This window comes from Desmodus rotundus, chromosome 2 (assembly GCF_022682495.2).
Source record: "Desmodus rotundus isolate HL8 chromosome 2, HLdesRot8A.1, whole genome shotgun sequence".
Taxonomy (NCBI): domain Eukaryota; kingdom Metazoa; phylum Chordata; class Mammalia; order Chiroptera; family Phyllostomidae; genus Desmodus; species Desmodus rotundus.
In genome coordinates, this window is record NC_071388.1 from 206140888 (window position 1) to 206158265 (window position 17378).

At 59.6% G+C, this 17378-nt stretch overlaps 1 protein-coding gene and 1 long non-coding RNA gene across 10 annotated transcripts in view; one reads left to right on the forward strand and one right to left on the reverse strand.

The window, feature by feature from the left end:
• The window catches only part of AGAP1 (ArfGAP with GTPase domain, ankyrin repeat and PH domain 1), a 409905-nt gene that overhangs the window by 102487 nt on the left and 290040 nt on the right, over positions 1-17378 (forward strand). The window contains exon 1 of one of the 9 annotated variants that reach the window (XM_053919243.2): positions 15057-16575. The exons of 3 other annotated variants lie outside the window; for them this stretch is intronic. In XM_053919243.2, the coding sequence (XP_053775218.1) occupies positions 15597-16575 (979 nt within the window). In that variant the 5' untranslated portion in view covers positions 15057-15596. Of the gene's footprint in view, positions 1-15056; positions 16576-17378 lie in introns of those variants that run through there. 5 more of the 9 variants (XM_053919239.2, XM_053919242.2, XM_053919240.2 and 2 more) reach the window with 5 other exon arrangements.
• Positions 9547-15814, reverse strand: LOC123480108 (uncharacterized). Its single transcript, XR_006655981.2, has 3 exons — positions 15684-15814; positions 12797-12970; positions 9547-11443 (listed from the first exon to the last, which is right to left on the reverse strand). It is a non-coding gene; the product is annotated as an uncharacterized lncRNA (long non-coding RNA).

Below are 17378 nucleotides of genomic sequence, written 5' to 3' on the forward strand. Positions count from 1 at the left end.
TGGCAAGGCCCTGCCTTCTGGGTTTATCGGGGACAGCACCCCGCCATCTGGTCATCCTCCAGCCTCTGTCCATCACAGGCTGAGGTGCTGCCCTCCCAGCCCCCCTCCCCTGGGCTCCTATGTCTCTGACATCTGCTCCCTGCCCCCCACTCTCCTGGTTGGTTCCCTCAACCTCCAGGAGCTGTCCTAAGCAAGTTACCTGGTCACATGTCTGTGGGGTGACAAGGTGGCTTACACCTTGAGAGAAGAGCACCTTCCTGGGGGCAGGTCTGCGCTGGAACACGCCTACACAGCGTTGCACCCTCAGGGGAGAGGGCTCAAGGCTGGAGATGGACATGAGCAGAAGCGGTACCGGTGATCGGTGGGTGTGGGAGGCAGTGCTGGCAGCCCACCTGCCCGGTCACACGCATGCCGGCCCGCTGGCCCCTTGCCTCTCAGAGCCTGCTTCCTCTCCGGAAGGAAGGGAGACCCAGCTGCCATGCGGGGTGCCCTTGGCTGCTGCATAAGGAGAAGAGTGAAGAGCCTGGAGTCCTGGGCTCTCCTCCCCAGTTGGTCCAACTTTGTTTGTTGTTGGATGGATTAAGTAGTAGAGGGAAGCTCTCCAAGCTGGCTCTGAGGGTGGCCAGCCTGAGCAGACCCCGGAGACAGAGGTAAAGATAGAATTTAAAAGTCATTTCCATTTTGCTCTGAACATAAACAGAGTTGTTGAAGAGCTAGCCTAAACCCAAGTATAAAAGTTAAACATGGCCTTTCTTATTTAAAGCGACACATTTCAACTTAAGACAGAGCCAGAAGAGGCATCATCTCACGGTTACTGCGAGGAGGCTGTGATCGGTGCCCTGGCGATGAGCGACCAGAGGCAGTGGAGGGGGTGACTTGGGCTGCATGCCGAGCGCAGTGCACCCCGCCCCGGCCCTCTGTAGCCTGTGAGATGGGACAGGGACGCGGACTGACTCTTCCCTGCCCAGCAATGTGTTCACTGCGGTGGTATTTCCTGGACAGCTGAGGCTGCTTAACTACGTAACTACAACAGTGAGATGAAGGAAACAGATTTTCCAGTTGAATATTTTAACCCACGGTGGGTTGAAGAGGGGCCCCACCTTCTCTGTCACACAGAGAGTGGACTGAGTGACGAGATGAGGGGTTTCAGTAGGTCCCTCACTGGCCCCACGTGGAGACCAGAGGACAGGGCGGTTTGCACAAGGGAAGGTCATCCGCAGAGGTCCCGGTGTGGGGTTACTGGAGGTTGAGTGGTCTCAGGACAGGGACATGTTTAAAGTGACAGGAACTAGGTAGGGGTGGTCTGTAGTCCCCCCGCCAGCCCCGAGATTGACACACTCGAACCCTAACCCACAGCGCTTCTTAGAGACCCCTCCTGCCCCGTGTGACATGGGGCGGTTCTTGATGACCCTGTCATCTGAAGAGCGTCTCTTGTGAGTGGCTGCTGCATTTTCCCGGGGGCAGAGGGGCTCAAGAACGCTGGAATAAAAATATGAGGCCTCCTGCATCCGAATGTCTCAGTCGCTTCTCCTAGGCGGAGTTGAGCCCCTTACACACGTGTAAGGCGTAGGTGGTATGCGTTCAGTCCCAGCGTGTGGTGGCTTCGTCCCTGTGACTCGTGTTCACAGAGGAAGCCCGGCAGACCTGGAGATAAAATAACTCGAGGATTGAATCACATGATTTCAAACAAAGCCCCTTCGTGAACAAACAGTATTTAATTGCCACAGCCCGAGTGATTCCCCGGGTTTTCCCCCTTGCACTGTGCGGTAACAGAAATAGTTGTTACTCCGTACACAGTCAGCACAGATTTGAAAGAGACGGGTGCTTCAAAGACGTGCTTATGTCGGACGGGAGAACGTGGGCTTAGTGCCGCGGCCAGAGCGGGAAGGTAGAGGGTCGCCGCCTTTTCACCCTTCCAGCACTTTCTTCCCTAGGAAGTCACGCCTGGCTGTCGCACCTCATGCGTGTCTCCTGAGTGTGCTGTGAACTGAGTGGGCGGGGATGCTGTTTCGGGGTCCTTGCCCTACGAATGCCGCCCCGCGCCCTCTTTCTGAGTGGCGGCCTCGCAGCTGCGCAGCCCGGGCTCCCTGCCCTTGGTGGCAGCAGGGCCTCATCGCCCTGTCACGGTTCCATTCCCTTCCCTGGGTGCTGTGCCCCCGCCCCAGGTCCTAGAGTGACCTAGAGTGAAAGTGTTTCGGAGGCAACAGAGCAGGGCTGAGGGCGCTTCTCTGACCCACACAGGACAACTGCATGTCCCTGAGGCCAGGCTGGGTGCAGGCTGGGCCCGAGGCAGAGGGCAGGCTAGTGAGTAAGCAGGTGGCCGGCTCCCTTGGCGCTTCGCCAGTCACCTTGGAGCCGGCCGCCTCCCTCTGTGGGGCAGTCATCTGGGGCGCCATATCCTATACTCTATTTTAACGCGTTCAGACACTGATTTATTCACGCTTGACTTGGTTCACTGGAGATTTCCCACTGGCCCCCAGCCCCCCATCCTCAGGGAGGCTCCATCCGAGATGCTGTGGGGGGACCTCCGTTGGAATAAGAGCCTGGGTTTTGATCTGGAGGGTTATAGCAGGGGGAGGGGCCATGCAGAGCCAGGCTCCAGGTGCACCTTTGGTGTCTCTTTCCCATGTGTCACGAGAGGGCTGGAGGGCTGAGCCCTCCTCTGCCCCAGGACAGTGGCCCGTCCCCACTGGCCTGGGCACAGAGTGGGGAGGGTGTTGCTGTTGTGTACCTGGGTGCTTTGTTGCTGCCGTGGAAACAGGCGTTCGGGCTGGAAGAACACCCACTGTTTTTGCCAGGTGATCGTGATGCGTGTGTTTCATGGGCCCCTTCGAACGAAGGAAGAGTGCAAGAAAGAGCAAAACGTCATGCCGCAGGTCCGCTTCCCCGTGAAGTGAAGTTAGGGCTGTGGCCTCGCCGGAATGGCCCCTAGGAGAGGCCGCCATTCCCTGCAGCTCGGGGCTGGGGCCTGGGGTGAAATTGCCGGAATGTGTGAGTGAGGCGTGGGCTCTCCCGTAGCTTCCTCCTTGCCTGACCTCAAGCCTGAGGGTGGGGGCTCTGCTTCCTCCAGCGGGAGGAGGCCCAGCTTCATCCTCAGACAGGAGAGCTCTGCTCTCAGCTCTCACGCCATCTTTGTCCCCTGCTAGTGACCGTTCTTGCATCGGGGTGCCGGGGACACCAGAGACCCAGCTGTGTGCTGCAGGGCCTGGTTGGTGTGATGTGGGGGCTGCCTCGAGTTTCCACTGAGAACAATGCCTTTTGTACATCCGAACATGACCGTGACACGCTGGCTGCCCCCTTCTGAGCTGCTGTTGCTGCTGGCTGCTCTGATGGTAGCTGCTATGAGCCCCGTTGCACCCTCCCAGAATTCTTCCATGGGGTCCTAACCTGCCCACCTTGGAGCGTGCTGTCCTTAGAGACGGGGCTTTAAGGAGGAGGTCATCAGGTGAAAACGGGGTCACTGGGACGGACCCCACTCTGTATGACTGGAGTCCTTATAAGAAGAGCAGATGGGGACACAGGCACAGAGGGCGACCCTGTGAGGACACAGGGAAAAGAAGACATCTACACACCACGCAGAGTGGCCTCAGGAGAGCCCACGTCTGCCCACACCCCAACCTCAGACTCCGAACCCCCAGAACCATGAGAAAATGAATTCCTGTGGTTGGAACCCCCCGCCTGTGGTCCTTTGCTGTGGCAGCCCCAGCTGGGTTTTGGACATCATTCTGAGCCTGACCATGTTTGTCTTGATGGTCAAGGTCACGAAAACCTTGGTAGCCAGTCAAATGTTAATGGAAGTTTTTCCTTTACACTTGTCTTTACCTGCTTTGCCAAGTGTTTCTGCTTGGTTGTGAGCACCTCCTTTTTCTATTAGCAGAATGTTCCTAGAAAGGAGGTTTTCCTTTAGAAACGACGCCGCTGATGTTGCCCTTGGAGGGCCTGAGTTGCCGAGCCCGCGGGAGTCTGGGTATCTTCTAAGAGAGGTGCAGTGTCCCCGATGCCCAGGCCTGGGTACTGATCCGATTGTGTCTGGAATGTGCCTGATGGCTGTGTAACTGCGTGTTTCTGCTTTATGATGGCCGACTTCTCTATAGCCTTCCAGGGTCAAAGTCGAGGTCTGGGGTGGAGGTAGTATGAGGGGACACCGGGGGCCCACTGGGAGGGGTGGGGAAAGGCAGGTGAGGGCTCCCAGGAGGTAACAGGTCTACGGATAGACTGGGAAGTGGGCGTGGCCAAGTGGGCCACTTGGTTTTGGGGGAGGGCTGCCCTGGAGCCCCTGAGGAGACAGAAGCCAGCCTGCAGCCTGTGCAGTGAGGGGTGGAGAGGGAATAAGAGAGGAGGGGGGTGAGGGGGGGAGACCAGGGCCTGCTCAGCCTTTCCAGGAACTCCAGAAGGGAAGTGGAGTCTTGTGAGTGGGTTTGGGGATAATGTTAACCTCAGGGCGGGTACATTGCCCCTGGAGATTTAGATGGAATGGGAGCCTCTTTCACCCCAGTCGGCCTTGAACCTTCAGCGCCCCGTTCCTTGGAATCTTGGTGAGGAGTGCCTGTGTGTTTGAGCACCTTTTCTGTCTACCTGCTTCCCAAGTCCCTCACCCCTGCCCCCCCCCGCCCTCTGTACACCGCCCCCCCCCCCTGCACTGCCTGAGAAGCTGCGCAAGATGAACCCTGGCTTGCTGTTGCAAAGCCCTTTCGTTGCCCTACCCTGCCCCCCCCCCCCCCCCGTCACCCCTGCCCACCTCTGCTTACCCAGCAGGGCTCCCCTTGGTGGAGCCCCAGCTTTCCTGAGTCCAGAGAGGTTGGGGGGCGGTGGCACAAAGAGTGCTGGCCGTCTGTCCGGCTCCACCCCTTACTGCGCCATCAGGCACCTCTTCGGCCTCCCTGTGACTCGCTTTCCCTGCTGTAGCATGGGGTTATAAAGGTGCCTGCCTCACTGTCATTGTCACAGGCGTTTGGGGAAGAGAGTGGATGAACTGAAGGGATGTCTGTGGGGTGCTGCAGCCAGCCTGCCCTGCCTCTGGGGCAGCCTGCACCGTGGGGGGTGGGGGGCAGGGTGTAGGGCGCAGCCTCCTTGGGAGCCTGGAAGGGCTGACTTGGGGAGGGCCTGCCCCTGCCCATGGCCTGGTGTCTTCCAAGCCCGGGACGCACTCCTCTAGTTAGCAGGTGGGAGCCCCGTGCAGTGGAGTGTCGTGGTCCTGCGGCCTCTCAGCCCACATAAACCCTCTTGTCAGGTGTCCTCTGGCCACGAGTGGGTGAATGGAAGCGTGCTGCACCCACGGCTCACACTGAATGGCCACAGCACGGCCATCCGTCCTGTGTCACTGGTGAGACCTGCCTGCGACCACACCAGTGAGGGTGTGGGCCAGGCTGCCAGCGGGGGGCGGGGAGGGGTGTTAAGCGGCTGCCCTGGCGTTCGATGGCGGCCTGTGAATGCTGGAAAGTCCCAGAGTGAGGTGCTGCACTGGGGCATCTCTGTAGCTTCCATTGTGGGGTGCCTGCCCCTCAAGGACTGGATTTCCATGGGCTCGGACTCGTCATTCCCTGGAGCAGCCTTCCCAAGAAGTCCTTGGTGCGGGCACCAGGCTGCCTGATGTCGTCTGCCATGTTCGGAGCTCTCCAGTGACGGCTGCTGCTGCTCCGCCGACCCTCTGATGGGCTGGGCGGGGCCGTGGGGTGCCGCGGGCAGCCCTCTCCGTGGCATCGACCTCTCAGACAGCTTGCCTACACGGGGTCTGCCGTGGCTCCTGACACCTCCCTGGACGTGCCTTTGGGAAAGGGAAGAACCTGGGCTGCCAGGTGCTCAGACCTTTGCAGGAGCTCTAGCGCAGGTGCCGCCGTGCCCCTCCCTGTGGAGCTCTGAGGCATTTAAATGTTCTGTCACTTCCTGGGTGTCTCAGCACCTGGGTCACCAGCGTGCATCACCTCATGTCTTGGCGTGCGCCCCAGGCTGTGCAGGTAGCCCTTGCACACAGTCTTGGTGACCCAGCCGGCCACCCCGTCCTGGGATGGCTGGGGGCTCAACGCCGCCTCACAGTGGGCGTGGCCCAGGTCTAGCCCAGAGAAGTGGGCGGGGAATGGGATCCCCCACTGGAGGGCTTTCTGGAGGCTCCAGACCCCCACCCCCAGCCCCCTGTTCTGTTCCTGAAGTGAAGCAGCTGCGGTAGAGCACTCTCTTCCCCAGGCAGTCACACCCTGGAACCTCCCCTCCCGCTCTCCGGGCCCTCGATACGGTTTCCACCAAGGGAAGGGCATGCCTTCTCTGGAGGTGGCCATCCAACATCAGCTGACTTTTGTGGCTGGGGGAAGAGATGAATCACTCTCTTTTCTGCTTTCCCTAACCGCTGGAGACTTCTCAGATAAACTTGAGGGGTGGGGGGGTGAGTGTGCTGTGTGGTGTAGCAGTGTAACCAGGGGGTTAAGGGGCGGTCAGGCAAGTCAGCTGACCTCTGCTGTTATTTGCAATGTGACTGAGGCACAGCTGCGCCCTTCCAGAATTAAGTTTGAACCAGCTGCTTGGATTGAGGAAGCTAATTGTCAAGCAGTATTTATTAAGCAGAGGCCGGATAGAGGCTGGGATTTAGAGATACGGTTGTGTCCTGGGTCAAGGGCCCTGGTCTTCTGGGGGCGGTGGCTGTGGAACTTACAGGTGTCAGAAATGAGAGGTGATTGATACTGATAAGGGGTGGGCCCAGGTGTGCACAGGTGCGTGTGTGTATGTGGAGGGGGGACTCCTGAGCCCAGGCTCCCGTGATGAGCAGGATAGGGTGGTGGTGCAGTCTGTCGCCAGCAGGAGGCGGTGGTGGTTCAGGACCACAGAAGGGCCTAAGGCAGAAGGAGGACATTGGGCACTGCAGACCGTGGTCCGGAGCCCTGGGGCAGGTGCTGCCTGGGCGACGCTGCTCTTTGTTGGTAGGGTGCTGAGCTTTATTTGCACAGCGGCAGCCACAGGCCCCATGTGTCCCGCCTGGCGCATACAGCCCCCACATCATCTCGTGTGACCGTCACATCTTCCCTGTTAGCATCACCACCTCACTGCCGCAGACAGACTGGATGCAGACTCGGGCTGCTTTCCCAGAGTCGCAGGGTTCGTGTCACCCTGGCCCTGGAGCCCAGCCCCTGCCACTCTGCAGCTGGGCGGGGACGTGGGGGGGTGGGTGCGCCTGGGGTGCCTGTGAGGGAGTGACTAGGAGCCTGGGGCCTGAGCTGAATTGTACCCCGTTTGTCCTGGGAGCCCAGGGAAGGGCGAGGAGGGTGGGCAGAGTAGGGAGGCTGTTGGCAACTGACAGGCTGAGGCCGAGAGCAGGCAGCTGGAGGAGGGGCTGTCACATCTGTGTCCATTAAATGGGAGATGACTGAGTATTTTCACGTTCAGGCCTGGGGAGGGGAGAAGAGGTGAGGGGGGGGGGTGGTGCCGGCTCCATCTGCCACTCTGAGCAGGAGAAGTGGGTGTGGTTGGGTTGGGAGGCCCAGGGAAGCCGCCCTGATCGCACCTGGGCCGAGGTGTTTGCAGGGACGGCAGCTCACAGGGGTGGCTGGAAGGGTACAGCGGGGCCCAGGGCTGCAGCTCAGGTGGGGCTCTGCGAAGCAGACGGGGTGGCCCCCCCACACTGGAGCTCACTTGAACGAGGGTCTCCTGCAGGTGTGGAGGCCAGGCTGGGCCACGGCTGGTGCTGCTGGCCCGCAGGCACACTGTGAGGGGCCTGGTCTGGGGGCTGGAGCTGGGCGGCTGGGCTGGGGGGCACAGGCGCCAGCAGAGCCGTGGCCAGAGCAGATACCATTGTGCCTTGGCTGGGAGGGAAGGACCTGAAGGACCAGGAAGGAGAGGACGTGTTAAAACGAGTCTCCCGACAGCTGCAGTGGGAGTTCTGGGAAGAAGGGGGGCAGAGAATGGGTGGTGGGAGCCCAGGATTGCAGTCCGGGCCTTAGTCCTGGTCAAGCCAGGGGGGAAACTGGAGGCAAACCTGGAGGTGGGGCCTGGTTCCACGTGGACACCACGCGCACCTGGTCTCCTTCTCTGGGGTGAGTGGCTGTGAGGGAGTGATGAGCCAGAGGCAAAGGGCCCAGGGGTGGCCCATGAGTCCCAGCTCTGCCCATTCACTCATTGCCAAGGCAACTAGTAACGTCTCAGATGGTCTAACCTCTGCATCCCTGCCTCCGCCCCCAGCACCTTCCTGCTGCAGGAACTACTCCCTGCACACTGATCGCTGATGAGAAGATACAGAAGTTTCATTCTATTTCTTTGTCAGATCTGACCCCGTGACCTGCACCCCTCCTCTCCCAGAGCTCTGCACCAATGGTGACCACCCAGGGAAGTGCGTGGCTGCTGCCACCAGCCACCCTACCCTGCCTGAGCCTGGGGAACTCGGAACTGGTGGCAGTGGCTCCTGTGTCAGGATGTGGCCCCATGTCTCCACCTGATTGGGGCGGGGGGGGGGGGGTGGGCTTGGGCTTTGAACAGGCGCCTTGGTCATGGTGCTTCAACATTTAGAGAAGAGATACCAAGCCTTCTAGTCCCCCGGGCACAGTAACACATCTCCAGATATCCTTGCAGCCAAGTCCCCAATGCAGTGCAGCCACGGTAACTCCGATAAAATCAGCCGTTCTCGATGGCGGCTCTCGTACCAGTACTGTCCGGAATTCCCAGGGCATTCCTGGTGGCCTCGATTTTTGTTTTCGTAGAAACCCCGATTTGAGGACCTTTGAGGCCAATGGCTCTGCGGACGAGTGCGGTAAATGGCAGAGGTCACACAGGCTCAGGCGGCTGTGTCTGGTGCTCCGTAGCAGACCCTCCCCTGTGTTTTCACGCGGAGTCCAGGGAGAGCGGCCTGCGGGCGTTGTTGTCATTTTCACTGGAGCAGTCCCTTGGGGAGGGCGTCCCGCAGAGGAGGATGGTACCCGCCAGCCGGCCCTGCTCGCCCTCGAGGACCAGGATGATTAGGCAATCGGCAGGAATGTCTTGGTTTTCCTCCATGCGGATTCCAGAGCTCCCCTGCAGCTGTCCGAGGGGCAGGTGCGGGCCTGTGCCACCCTTGATTCTGTCCCTCTGGTTCCTCCGCTGAGACTCTGCAGAGAGCTGAGAGCTAGATGGGAGAAGGGGTTTATAATGTTTGCTGCCATAAAGTGACGGTGAATCGGTTTGGGTTTAAGTTCGTCTCTGGAGTCTACTCCTAGATGAATGACATGGGCAGGCGTGTCTTAAACATCAGGACTTCCTGCAGGCCCGCGCAGTAGACCCAGAGGGTCAGTTTGGGTCTGCGCGCTCCCTCCTGGCTCTCTGCACCACGTGTGTGAAGGAGGGAGCCCTGGGTGGGGTCCCTCTGCCCGAATGGTGGCCTCGGGCAGGTGGCCGGCCACCCTCAGGGCAAGACTCTGCACCTGCAAATCGGGCCTGGGGGAAGGTCTCTCCCAGACCTAGGATGCTGTTGTAATCTACTCATCTGGTCCCATTTGCAGAGGACGGGGTGATGTCCCCGCTGACCTAGTGCCCGGATGACCTGGGGGGGGGGGGGTGTGGTAATGCAGCTCCTGGCCTGGCCCATGGGCCTGTCCAATCCTGTGCACTGGCCCCTCGAGGGTGCTCTCTGGTGCTCATGGTCAAGGGCTTATGGCTATACCTTCAAGCATGTTGCCTAGGATATTTTCTAATCAAAAATAACGTGCCGCTTTAGATTTTGAATAATTAATGTTGGCAAAACTTATTTTCTTGCATTTTAATCACATCTATGACACTTTTTTATTTTTTTAATTTACTTATTGATTTTTGGGGGGCAGGGAGAGGAAGAGAGAGAGAAACATCGATTTGTTGCTCCACTTACGCATTCATTGGTTGATTCTTGAGTGCGCCCTGCCTGACCACGGATGGAACCTGCATCCCTGGTGTATCAGGACGATACTCCAGCCAACAGAGCTGCCCAGCCAGGGCCTGCGATGCTCTTTTAAACCAAATATGATTGATGATGTGTCTGTCACAGAATGAGGACCCTTAGTGGCCTCATCTGTAACTGTAGCTACTCTTCCTGTTTTGGGAAGGATTACTGGAAATAATTGCTTCTCCTTTGGGGGACCATTGGGAGCCCTTTATTGAGATATTTTCAGGGACTCAAGGAAGGGTTGAGTGAGTGAAATAGAAAAAAGATCAGTTGTTGGCACGTAGGCACGTAGGAACCGCTCCCCCTGCCCCCGTGCGTCTTGCCTGGCCCTTTGCAGCAGCGCTTCTCTGCCCGGGGCATTTTGGCAATGACAGCGCATTTTCGGCTATCATGACTTTGAGGGGGAAGGGGAGAGGGCTCAGGATGGCTCCCAGCAGAGAATGGGCCAGCGCAAATGCCCCCGGAGCCTCGGCTGAGCCGCCCTGCTCCGGAAGACGGCAGAGCGCCACCTCCTTTGAGGACTTCCTTGAGTGTGTTGACGAGAAATACTGTAATGTTCTTCTGCCTGCCTTTTTTTTTTTTTACGTAACGCTTTTTTCCAGGTGTTGGTTATTTGTGACACTTGTCAGTCCTTGACCACTGCCCCACCCCCAGCTCCCTGTCACCGAGCAGAGTGCCCTTCCCAGCACGAATCCCCTGCTGGGCCACAGAAGACTCTCAAAGCAGGGGGGCCTCTCCCTGAAATGCTGTCAGTGCACCGAGTGTGGGGGCGACGTCCCTGATTGGCCTGGAAGGTGGAACCCCTGAGAGTCATGTGTGAGCACCCACAGTGTGGCCGCACAGGGTGCTCGCCTGTCCTCTAGGAACCCCAGGGAAGACAGCCGGAGATAACCTTTGTTGGCGGGACACTGAGCTGGACGCCGGGCACCGCTGGGGGTGGACCTCCAATTCCTTTGCTGCCCGCCCCTCTCACAGACTCTTCCCAGCTCCCCAGCCTCTCTGTGTAAATGCGCCTGACCCTCAGATCTGTGGATGCCTGGGGACTGGACGTGGGTGGACTGAGGAACCTTTTCTGTCTTCTCGTCTGGGTCACACCGACTTGGCGTTTGACAAGTAGTCATGGAGCTAAGCCTAGTGCATGTTGGTGCTGTCCACTGAGGTCACACTGGGGGGCCTCCTGTTAGAATGGACAAGTGTGTGGGGCATGGGTGCTGCCTTGTGACGTCTGCGTGTCCACACCCGTCACACAGCCCCACGGTCCGGCTGGCGGAGATTGCATTGTTGTCCTTGAGGAAAAGCGGGCTGGTTCCTCGTGTTCGGCGGACCTCCCAGGCTCTGTCTCCCTGCTGGTCCAGAAAGTCTCTGCCGTGAGACCCACACACGTCCTCCTGGGACTCAACAGTTGAGGGTCAAGTCCTTGTGTCTTCTCTGTTCCACTTGTAACTTTCAGTTTGTGAAGTGAGAAACTCGGGCCCTTAACAGGCTCTGCCCAGGCAGGGCCGTCTGCAGGGCGGCTGTCAGCCTGCAGAAGCTGAGCTCAGAACCTTCCTCCTGAAGTGGCCCGATGTGCATTTCCTGCCAGGAGGTAACACAGGACATTGCTCACGAAACATACCTGTCTTTTTGCCTCGTAGGTGTGCCTGTCAGTCACCCTGCTGCCGTAAAGTAGCCTTTAAAGAGCCCGTGACCTGGAGGAGGGTTTCTTTGTTGGCTTCCAGGGTGGGCCTGCAGGGGCCTGGGCAAAGCTGCCTGGCTGCTTTCTGCTGCCTGCAGGCCTGGTTCTGCTAAGCTGTTGTGACCGTGATTAGCAGCTGCCTCTTGTTTGGAAAGTCAGCTTGAGTTGCAGATGACTCTGCTGACTACCAGTGGTTTCCTTTATCAGCTCTAGTAACGCTTGCGAAATAGTGTTCTTGTGGACAGCGCTTAATTCGTAAGCAGCAAGAAATGGCACAGGACAGGGAAGTCATGGGTTGGGGTGGCCAGGGGAGCTCGTGAACTTGGAGCTGGGGGAGCAAGGCCAGCTGCCGGTGGTGCAGGGGCGTGGCAGGGCTGGCCCCTGCCCGGCCCCCTCTGCAGCCCCAAGGCTGTGCCTACCTGCTCTGGTTTGCCTGTGGCAATGATCAACTACAGGTTTTTTTTTTTTTTCTTTTTTTGCCAAAATGGTGACCTACTCCATGGCATGGAAAAATTCAGGAAAGATGGTCCAGAGGGGCCAGTTGAAAAGGCAACAGGAAAATAAAGCACAATGCCACCTGAACACGATAGTAGGATTATTGTCATGTAAAGGCAGGGCTGGCTGTGCAAAGGGATTTGCAGGGATGGGTTCTGAGCCTCTGATTCTTTGCATCGGAAGAGCCCATGTATCCAGGGCAGTAGGGAGAGACAATTCTGCAGGGTTTTCAGCCTGGACCAGAGGGTCTCCTGTGAAATCATTATGAGGGGCATGGAAAATCAGTGCTTCCTTGCCAGGCAGATGGCATTAAAAGAGAGTGACCAGACACCACAGGGCTGTGGCCCAAAGAGGCTCCATCCTTCAGTGTCTGCTGGGAGCCAGTGTCATCTAAGGTGGATGGAATGGAACCTTCTACTCTGCAGGCTGCATCCTCCTATGGCTAAGTGCAAAACCTGGCCCGGATTCCAGACCACCATGCAACAATAATTGGAAGACTAGCAGTTCAATATTTGTGCTTTAAAGGAATGCTGTTTTATTTATCTTTAATACCTTATCCTCAGATAACAGGATGCATTTATGTATCTTACTTATGGGCCAGCACATTCCATATTAAAATTCATCTCACAGTCGAAAGTTACTCCCTGCCTCTCAGCACTACTGAGCATTGGTGCCTCCACCTGCAGACCGGGCTGGCCTTTCAGCGTATGCAGCTGCAGCTTGGAACTGGTAGACTGCAGCGCGTCTGTGGCGCTCACCTGTTAGGGTGCTGGGCACCGCGTGGCTACCCGGGCAGCCGCTCCCTCGCCGTCTCGCCATGTTCAGTCCCTTGGCCTTGAAGACCGCACCATTTTTCATGAGTTTGTGAGTTCTTTGGGGACAGAGGCCTGCCTCCTCACTGGCTGGTGTGGCAGTGTGGGCCCAGCGTGTATCTGACGAACAAATGAACAAGCAGAAAAGTAAGCAAAGGAAAACTTCCGAGACGTCGAGATGTCGTTTGTGTGTCATTGATACCCAGTTCAGTAACAGTCACACGTGTTTCTCTCTTCAGTGGCAACAAAGCAGAGTGCTGACGCTAAGAAAAAGTGACATTGTAGCATGGGAAGGGGTGCAGGCGGTGTGACCCCAAGCCCCTGGGCTCTGCTCGCAGCGAATAGCTGTGCAGCGTGGGGGAAAGCACCTGCCCTCTCTGAGCCGCAGCACCCCAACCTGATGGGCACTAGAGACCCCACTGTGACCGGGAGGGCTGCCAGGCCCCCACTTTACAACCTGGTGGGACTTGGTCTTACCAAAGAGGGCTTTTGTCCTGGGTAAGACCCATCGGTCCTGGGGTCCCCCACTTTGCATGGAGGACACTTTGGGGGCCCTGCTCCTGAGCCCTTGGGTGCCAGGGGCTGGTGGACAGAGCTGAAGACCCTATTGGTGGTAATCATGTCCAGCTGGAGCCACTGAGGGTGGTCAAAGGTTGCTTTAGAGGGTTTTCTTTTTTAAATAGACGATTTTTAAAAGCTTTTTGGGGTTCATGGCAATGTTGAATGAAAGGTACACAGGTTTCCCATGTACCCGTAGTCTCCACACACACAGCCTTCCCCACTGGCAGCGGCCTCCACCGGAGACCTCTGCTGGAGCGCTACATTGTCACAGCTGACGAGCCCGCCCTGCCTCGTCCCCACTGCCTGCAGTTTGCTCGGGGCTCCCCGCAGGTTCGGGCAGTGCACAGCAACACGCGGCCATCACTGGAGTCATACAGGGTGTTTCTCCTGCCCGCTGACATAAATGATTCGAGTTAGCTGGCAGCCTTCCTGATTTATCTCATTAAATCTGAACATTCCAGTTTCACTGATGTGAAATCCGGACTTCCTAGGTCATAACCTCCAGAGACCAGAGGACTCAGCCCTACATTCGTTCAGTGTTGCCAGCGCGGCAGGTGCCCCGTAGTGACTCGTTACAAGGTGAGAGGAGGGGCGGAGCAGCACCTGCCAGCAGCCCAGGGACGCAGGCCCTGGGAACAGCCTCCACACAGCCCTGGCAGGTCCAGGCCTAGAGACAGTGGTGGAAGCCTCCCATCCGATGGGTGGAAGTTGTAGGGATGACCTTCCTTTCTGAAACTTAAGCAAATGGACACATCTAAGTTCAGGACGTCAGGAAGTACTGATAAAGCTAATCCACTACGAATGAGCCCTTTACTGTACCTGGGAGGGTCAGAGACCACAGTTGGAGAGCCGCGAGCCAGGGAGTGGGGGTTGGATGGAAGAGAAACACAACGTTCACATTAATGGTAAATTCAACGTTTACACAGAGTGCCTGGAGTGCAGTTGCTCAGCTAGTTTTGTCCTCACAAGGGTGCTCGGGGTTTCAGGAGGTTTTATTCCTCTCCATCGGACAGGTGTAAACACTGAGGTGGTCAGGAAGAGGACAAGCCTAGGGGGACAGGCAAGGCTTCCTCCTGCTCTTAATCCCTGCATTCTGCTTCCTGTTGCCCAGGTAGCAGGTGCCTGCCGGTCCAGAGCCCCTCCCCTCCCACTGGGAAATGTTAGAGTGCACCTGCCTGTCCTTCACTGGCAGGGCGGAGGTGTGAGCAACCCTGCCGTCCGCGGTCTCCCAGCTGCCGCCCCGCACCGCTCGCCTCTCCTTCCTGGCAGCGGGCGTGTTCCTGTGTCAAGTTAGGGGAAACCGGGTGCCTACATTCCTTTTTTTAACAAGGTACTTGTTTGAGTCAGGACCTTTGCAATGGGGAGGGGAGATGCTTCGTAAACCCGCAGCAGGTGAGACAGGACCGATATTTTGCTCGTGGTTTTGTTTGGGTTTTTTTTGCAGCCAAGTCCAGATTTTTGGTGTCAGGTTAGGGTAAAGGCGGGACACTAGGCCAGCCCCTGGAGGCTCCAGTCCGCGTGCCTGTGATCCAGCCCGGTGCTTCGGCTTGCCCGCCGGGCCGCGCTCCCGCAGCAGTCGCGCTCCCGGGATTCGGCGGCCCCGCTGAGCGCGCGGCCAGCTTGGTGGCTGCACTTCTTCCCTCGCCCGCCCCGCCCCGGCGCACGTTTCCATTTTAAACCGCCGCCCTCCCGCCCCTCCACCGCGGCCCGCGTAGCTGCCCGCGAGTCCCGGGCACTGGGAGTGGCGCAGGCTCCGGAGCCGCCACACTGTGCAAAAAAGGCCCGAAGATACGAGCGGAACCCGCGCCGTAGACAATGAACCCGCGGGCGCCGCCGCCCGCCCCAGGCCCTGCGCGCCTTGGCCGCACCTGCCGGCGAGACTGTCCCTGCGCCTGACTGTCCGCCTGCCGCCGCTCCGTCCCCCCACCCCGCAGGCCCATGGCTGGGCGCCTCGGGCCCGGACCACCGCACTCGGGCCGCGCGGCGCACCGGCCAGCAGTCGCCAGGGGCACCGGCTCCGCAGCTTGAGCGCGGCCCTCGCTGGGAGTAGGGGGCGTGGGCCCTCTCCCGGCGCGCAGCTCGCTCCGCCTCGCCCAGCGACCTCCCAACCGAGCGTCCCGGCCTGCGGCTAACTGGATGCAGCGGAGCCCAGGCGGGCGGTGCGGTGGCCGCGGCCCCGGGCGACATGTATCTGCTGGACGGCAGCGGGGAGCCCGCGTCTCCGCCCGCGGACGCGATGCCGCGTGGGACGCCCCCCAGGAAGACCGTTTACCGCATCTCGGTGACCATGGTCAGGAAGGAGCAGTTGGCTGTCCTGGATCCCGGCGGCCCCGACCCGCGCTCCACTAGGAGATTATGGCCCGCACGCTCTCCGGACGCGCCTGAGCGGCTGGTGGAAGAAGAAGAGGCGGAGGAGGCGGAGGCGACGGGCACTGAGGACCCAGAGGGCTGCCGGCCACGCGCCTGGGACTTCCGCACCTACCGCACCCGCAGCACTGGGCAGCTGGAGCTCGGGCGGCTCCGGCCGTGCCGCGTGCGCACAGGGCCAACGGACGTGGCCGGCAGTCCCCCGGTCTTCAAGCAAGAGCCCAGCTCGCCAGCGCCCTGTAGCCCAGACGTGGAAGGGGCCCGGGCCGCGCCACTGCGGCGAAGCCTCAGCTTCAGGCACTGGAGTGGGCCTGAGACGCCACGGGACCCGGGCCTGGGCCGCGGAAGGTGCCACAGCAGCTCCGGGAGCCTGGCCTGGGCGCCGGGCGGTGAGGCCGTGGCCAACCCCAGCGTCATCCCGGAGCCCGCGGCCGCGGCACAGCCCGCTTCGGAGAAACGCAACACCCTGGACGTGGGTGAGGTGCTCAGTAAGAACGATGCGCTCTCGGACTTGGAGCGCTGGGAGCGCAGTAAGAGCAAGAACCGCACGCTGGACAACAGCGACCTGCAGCGGCTGGAGCGCGCGCGGGCTGCGGCCTCCGGCCCCGGCGCCGCCTCGGAGCACAGGCTGCTGCGCTTCTTCAGCGGCATCTTCGCGCGCAGGGATGGCGCGCCCGCCGGCGGGCCCACCCCGCGGAGCATTCCCTCGCGGCCCCGCGGCTACTTCAGCCTGAGGCGCGCGCCTCCCGACGCGCACTCTTCCAGCGCCGAGAGCATCGATGGGTCCCCACGCAGAGGTGGGCAGCGCAGCCGGAGTGGGAGGGCAGTGGTGGGAACTGGCCTGGCCACTCAGTCGGCCCGCCTAGTAGAGTGCTCTGGGAATTGAGAGCAGATAAGTAAGGTACCTGCCCGCTCAAGTCCCCAGCCGGCAGGGGGTCACGCTGGGTGTGAACTCGGATGCTGTTTTCCCCCAGTAATAGTAGGTCCTCACGTTCCTGACCGCCCTGCTCAAAGCCGCGTGTGGTGGGGCCTTTCAGTGCATGCAACCTAAGGCCCTGGGAGCCTGTCTCTGGAGAGATCACCTTGCCAGGTGCTGCCTTTCTCCTGCGGGGGCTGACGCGGCCCTCTCCATCAGCAGGCCCGTGAGCTGGCAGCTACTGGCTGTGCTACCTGTGGGCTGCTCCAGAGAGCCAGGCCACGGGCCCTGAGGTTGCTGCACAGGTGTCACGGCTGGGCGCGGGGACGTGGCGTTCCTCTCGGTTTCTGTCTTCCTTCACCTCCAAGTCAAGTGTCCGTCCTTGGCAGGTGCTGCTAGGAGGTGCTGCAGTCTGTACTGTGCTGTGGCCTCAGCTGTGCGCTCGCTGTCACGTGCTGCGCTCCTGGTCAGGATAGCTACCTAGGCGTCAGGGATGTGGGCCTCTCTCCCCGCTGCCCTGCTAGGAGGCGAGCTGGGAGGAGAGCCTGAGCAGGGCAGGGGTCTGTTTCCCGCTCCCTTGTGCTGGCAAGCAGGCTCGGGAATCACAGCCGCAGCCTGGAGACCTCTGCCCGCTGTTCTCCATGCCTTCCCACCAGGACTTTTCAGGGAAGGCTCCCCACAGAT